This window comes from Peromyscus leucopus, chromosome 4 (assembly GCF_004664715.2).
Source record: "Peromyscus leucopus breed LL Stock chromosome 4, UCI_PerLeu_2.1, whole genome shotgun sequence".
Classification (NCBI taxonomy): domain Eukaryota; kingdom Metazoa; phylum Chordata; class Mammalia; order Rodentia; family Cricetidae; genus Peromyscus; species Peromyscus leucopus.
In genome coordinates, this window is record NC_051066.1 from 132050968 (window position 1) to 132056967 (window position 6000).

Here is a 6000-nt window from a genome sequence, read left to right on the forward strand (position 1 = left end):
TAAAAAGCCACACGGACAGAAAAGCAGGTATGCTGCTGTTAGGGCCAGTAATAGTGGAGGGATAATTTATAAGGCACATTTGGGAATTTTCTAGGGTAAAGAAGTATTCTAGGGCTAGAGGGAAAGCTCAGAGGTTAAGAGCACTGGCTGCTCTTCCAAAGGACCCAGGTTCAACTTCCAGCATCTACAGGGCAGCTCACAGCTGTCTGTAAGTTAACTCCGAGGATCTGGCACCCTCACACAGACACATGCAGGCAAATCACCAAAGCACATAAAATTTTAAAAAGTATTCTATATGCTAGTTGTGATCGTGGCTACTATACATTTAAAATAGGGTATTTTATTATATGGAAATTATAAGAAGTTCCTTTTTTACAAAGTTAAACTTTAATAAGTTAATTTTCAACAAACATACACAGTAGCCAAGTGTGGCATATGTCTGCAGTTCCATCACCGGAAAGGCTAATACAGAAGGACGGAGAATTTAAAACTAGGCTGGGCTACCTAGCAGGATCCTGTCTCAATAAACAAATAATACATATATGAACACTGGTATAATAGTATAAACTGAGAATACTCCAGAACGATATACAGGACAGGTTGTAGTGCTGGGAGTCCTAAAGAATGAGACAGTCATCAAGCATGATTCTGTCCTGCTTCAATTAGCCATTTGTTTGTATTTACGTTTTTTAAAGATTTATTTTTTATGTACATTGGGGTTTTGCCCGCATGAGGCTGCCAGATCCCCTGGAAATGGAGTTACAGTTGTGAACTGCCATGTGGGTGCTGGGAATTGAACCCGGGTCCTTTGGAAGAGCAGCCAGTGCTCTTAATCACTGAGCCATCTCTCCAGCCCCCTGCATTTACTTTTTGTTCCAAGTAAGCAGTAAAAAAAAAAAAAAAATGGCACAAGTTCTTAGCTTCCTTGTCTAGTCCTTGGCATCAGAGCGCATGCTATCCTTTAAAAATAGTTGTAAAACAAGGATAGTAAGTCAGGAGTGACGGCACACACCTGCAATCTCAGCACTTGGGAGGTGGAGGCAGAGGCACCAGGAGTTCGAGGTCAGTCTCAGCTATCTAGTGAGTTCGAGGCCAGCCAGGACTACGTGGGACCCATCTACACACACACACACACACACACACACACACACACACACACACACACACACACACCCCTCAGCATTACAGACCTAATTCCCAAGAGTGTTAAGAGAATTAAACGGGAGCACACTGAAAAGCACATGGCACCGTACTCAATCCCTGTCAGTTTCTGCTAATGCAATGATTCTTCACTCAGCTGGGTTTGTATTCTAGTGAAAAATGAAAAACGTGATAATACAAGAATTACTTTAAAAAAAATGAATCAGGTGACTTGTATGCACGGCGGTGAGAGGAGCTGAATCTAGGGAGGGGGTGAATATGGCAGTGACACCAAACTGTGACGTGAGGAGAGAGGGCAAATGTGTTTCAGCCACACAGAGAACAGCAACCACAAAGGACCTTACGTTTGGGGAGCGTAACGTGCCCTCCCGGACCTGGGTGCCCACCTAGAAAATGAAGGAGCTGAGTTTTCTGACTCGTGGGAGTTCTTTCAAAATATTCTGTGACTCCAGAAATGTTCCCAAGTCTTCACATGTGGCGCCTGTTCCTGCTGAGGGTGAGCCTAGAGGTCTAGCCTGCCAGATTAATCCAAGACTTTTTTGTACTGGGAAAGCTGTGTAGACTCTGCCAGTGCTGGCTTGATTTGAGGGGAAGGGGTTGAATCAGCAGCCCAGGCGGGAAACCTTGCACAGTCAGTAAGACCTTGAAGCCACCAGCCCTCCTAAGACCCCGGCCAACCCCCTAGGCCCTCAAGCTCATTCTACCTGCCCCAGGTGTCGTGCCCGTCACAGGTGAGAGGTCTCAGCTCATCGTAGGGAAAGGCATTTTCCAGGTAACTGTCGTAGGCGTGGTAGAACATGGCCTTGACTCGCTCCCTGGTGCGAGGGATGAGAAATAAGGTAGGGGGCCAGAACCCAAAACCAGGCGGGAGAAAGGACCAGACACAGGACGGAGAGTGGGAACCACCATGTGATTTCTGCCGAGGGCCCAGCAGCGGGACCCGAGCACGTCAGGGTGGGGGTCCTGGGGCGGAGGGAAGGGAGGGGGCCCGGTGGGCGCTTGCCATTCCCCAGCCGTGGAGAGCAGGAGCCTGGCCCCCTTCACCTGTAGTGGGCGGGGTCGGGCGCGGTGCCGTCGGGGCCTGGCGCACCATGGTGCAGGGGCAGGAGCACGCACACGAGGCCGAGCGGGATGAGCAGCCGGAAAGGCATAGAGCTCGTGTCCTGTCAGTGCCGCCGCAGCAGCTGCAGCCACCGCCACCAGCTCATCCTCCGAGCCGCGGCTGGTTCTTCCGGGGATACGCACCACGACGCCTGCGCGTAGGGCAATAAACCACTCACTTCCTGACTACAAGACCCAGGATGCAACGGGCAATGGAACCCAGTCAAAAGAGCATCTCGGGAGATCTACTCTACAGAAAGGAGTTCAACGTGTCTTAAGGACAGTGGCTGCTGTGGCTGCTGTTAGTAATGTTTTCACAATTCCCACTTTCCGTTTGCTGAGCCCTTACTGCGTAGAAAAGCGCGAAGGAGTACTTTACAGGTGCTCTCTAAGTTTAGTTTTATCTTTTTTCCCAAGTACCTTTTTAAGAAGGGGCCAGCAGGGACTCAGGATGTGAGAAAATGTCTATATAAAGATGGATGAAAAACGTTCAGCTTTGACCATTCTTAGACACAGGGTTTCCCAAGCCACTTCCCTGATTGTGTAAGTAAACTCTAGAATTATTTTCCCAAAGCCGTCGTCACTCTCAAGGTTTGCAGAAGTCCCTTTTGTTCTAGGAATTCATAGATTGATGACATTCTTTCACTTTAGAATGCCGGGACACCATGGTCCCTTCAGTCACTAAATCAGCCTAGAACTTTGCCCGTCCCGGTACCCTGGACCATCTCCGTGGCTGCAGCCCTGCGGTGTCCCAAGTGAGAGTGAAGACCCTGGCACTATTGCTTCGAGAACATCCAGGCCAGTTTTTCCACTTCCTTTCTTGCTGGGTCCTAGACTTCTTCAGCACGTTAGGCACAGCAACACCCATCTTGATCAGCGTGGTGAGTTGTAGAGACAATCCTGTATTTGAAGTTAGATCTGGGCTTCATTACAACTCTACCATTCACACACAACCCATCTATGTAGCCCCAAAGAAGCCTCTCCCCTCCTCTGGGCCCAGCATCCATGTTTATAACAGGAAGGATTTGATTAAACTGATCTTTGAGATCCTTTTAACTTAGATTTTTCTTCAGTTCTAGGGTTGCCCACCTCTTCTTTGCTGAAAAAGTTAAAGGCTGCTTTGTTTATTGAGTACCGGGCAGGCAGGCCTGGCCTCCTTTGGCCCAGCATTCTTTTTAAGATTATTGTTCTTTGACAATTTCGTGTACATACACGATGTGTTCTGGTCACTGCTATGGTGATATTTTATTTGTATTAAAATGTTATTTGTATGTTAATAAATAAAGTTGCCCGGGGGTGAGAGCTATTAGCAAGCCATAGGAAAGCAGGGCAGTGGTGGCGTATGCTTGTAATCCCAGCATTTGTTAGGCAGAGCTAGGAAAGTCTCTGTGTGTTCAGGGATACAGCCAGTATTGGATTCACATGCCTTTTATCTCAATACCAACCATAGAAGACCTGGAGGTCTATACAGACAGACCGTGATGAGGCAGTCATGTGGTTGGGTTTACAACCAATGAGAAGGCAGAACAGAAACACTATAAAAACACAGACACACAGGAAGTAGCTCTGGTTCGGAGAGGTAGGACCACTGCAGGAGGAAGGGTAAGGTTTTAGCTCTTAGCTCTGACCTCTTGGCTTTCTTCTTTGCATTGGTTCTGTGTTTCTTATTTAATAAGACGGTTGGTTACATCGACACACTGCCCTCCCCATCCCCCTCCTCTGCTCAGGCTGAATGCCTTCTCTCCAGCAAGCCCCTTGTACTTCCATACCTTTTGTGATTGTTGTTTGCGACACACTCATTTTAATTAGGGCCACTCATGAGCATAGGCGAGGAGTTATGGGCAAGTTTGGGGTTCAGCAGAATTTTGTAATTTTATTTACTTATGTATATGAGTGTTCTGTCCTCATGCATGTCTAGTATTACATGCATACCTGGTACCCTCTGAGGCCAGAAAAGAGTGTGGGGTCCTCTGGGACTGGAATTATAGACATTGGGAGCCTCTATGTGGATGCTGGGAATTGAACCCAGGACCTCTAGAAGAGCTACTCCATCTTTCCAGCCCCAATCCAGCATTCTTGAAAATATCCCTGAGTAAGTGTCCCAAAGTGCCATCAGTTGATAAGCAAATTAGGCTCCATATCTAACCCAGAGAAACTGAAGTGGTACAGGGTCAAGGGTAAATGTGTGGGTGTTAAATTGGGGCATTACTATTAGAAGTGTAACCTCATCTTTTTTTCTCTCTCCTCTGTAAATTAGGATGAATATTAATACCTGCTTAATAGGATTGGAGGATTCAGTGAATTATGTAAAATGCCTATAATACTGCCAGAGCAAACACTGAGTTAACTAAGAGATTATTTTTTTTGAAAATGTCATAGAGGGGCCAGATAGAAGGGAGACCACAGGAAACTGAGACCTGGATAACAACACAGGAACACTGTATGAATTTTCCAAGATACTTGTAACAAATTATCATCAATTTTGACAGGGAGTGTGGTGGCAGACAGGCAGATGTGGTACGAGAGCTGAGAGTCCTTACATTTTGGTAGGCAGGCAACAGGAAGTTGACTGACTGTCACACTAAGGGAAGCTTGAGCAAAAGAGACATCACAGCCCAGCCCTACAGTAATATACTTCCTCCAACATGGCTACACCTCCTAATAGTGCCACTCCCTTTGGGGGCCATTTTCTTTCAAACCATCACACATTTCTAGAATAGAGAAGTGTGGTAGTTTGAATGAAAATGGCCTCCTTGGTTCAGAGGGACTGGCACTATTGATAGGTGTGGCCTTTGTTGGAGTAGGTGTGTTTCAGAATATTTGTTTACACTGTAAAGATGTATCTCTACCTAAGGGCCTTCTAATTGGATTAAAATAAAGAGCTAAGTGGCCAATAGCTAGGCAGGAGAAATAGGTGAGACTTCCAGGGAAAGAGAGGAAAGGAGAAGGAATCTAGGCCTGTAGATTTCTCTGAGCAGACTCAGAGCAAGTCAGATGGGCTGTACAAAGAAGAGGTAACCAAGCTACGAGGCAGAATGTAGGTTAAAAAAAATATGGGTTAACTAAATTATAATAGCTAGTATGGTGATATTTTATTTGTACTGAAATGTGATTTATTTGTATGTTAATAAATAAAGTTGCCTGGGGGTCAGAGCTAATAGCAAGCCATAGCAGAAGCCAGGTGGTGGTGACATACACCTTTAATCCTGAGCACATGACAGGCAGATCTGTGTGTTCAAGGATACAGCCAGCATGGAGACACACGCCTTTAATCTCATTACCAACCATAGAAGACCTGGAGGTCTGCACAGACAGGCAGTGACGAGGAGGTTATGTGGTTGGGTTTACAACCAATGAGAAGGCAGAACAAAAAGTCAATAAAAAGACAGACACACAGGAAGTAGGTCTCTTGCTGAGGGGAAGGACAGCAGCGGCAGGAAGGGTAAGAAGGCGGTTTTAAGTCTCAGCTCTCACTACTGCTCTGACCTCTTGGGCTTTTAACTGCATTTGGCTCTGTGTTTCTTATTTAATAATAAGACTGTTACATCTACAAGCTAGTTTGGGAAAAAGCCTAAGCTAAGGCCAAGTTTTCATAAGTAATAAGACTCTGGGTATTGTTTTCAGGCTGGCAGTCCAAAGACAGTCCAATGAGAAAGCTTGCTGCATAGGTGTGGTGTTGTTGGAGGAAGTGTGTCACTGGAGGTGGGCTTTGAGGTTTCAGAAGCTGGAGCCAGGACT

At 46.3% G+C, this 6000-nt stretch overlaps 1 protein-coding gene across 2 annotated transcripts in view; it reads right to left on the reverse strand.

Moving 5' to 3' along the window:
- LOC114706521 (ER degradation-enhancing alpha-mannosidase-like protein 2) overlaps positions 1-2445 on the reverse strand; it is a 30270-nt gene extending 27825 nt beyond the window's left edge. Inside the window, exons 1-2 of one of the 2 annotated variants that reach the window (XM_028888925.2) lie at positions 2206-2445; positions 1866-1976 (exon numbers count right to left, since the gene is read on the reverse strand). In XM_028888925.2, coding sequence (XP_028744758.1) covers positions 1866-1976; positions 2206-2312 — 218 coding nt within the window. In that variant the 5' untranslated portion in view covers positions 2313-2445. The remainder of the gene's footprint in view (positions 1-1865; positions 1977-2205) is intronic. The other variant, XM_028888926.2, reaches the window with a different exon arrangement.
- Positions 2446-6000: the final 3555 nt, after the last annotated feature.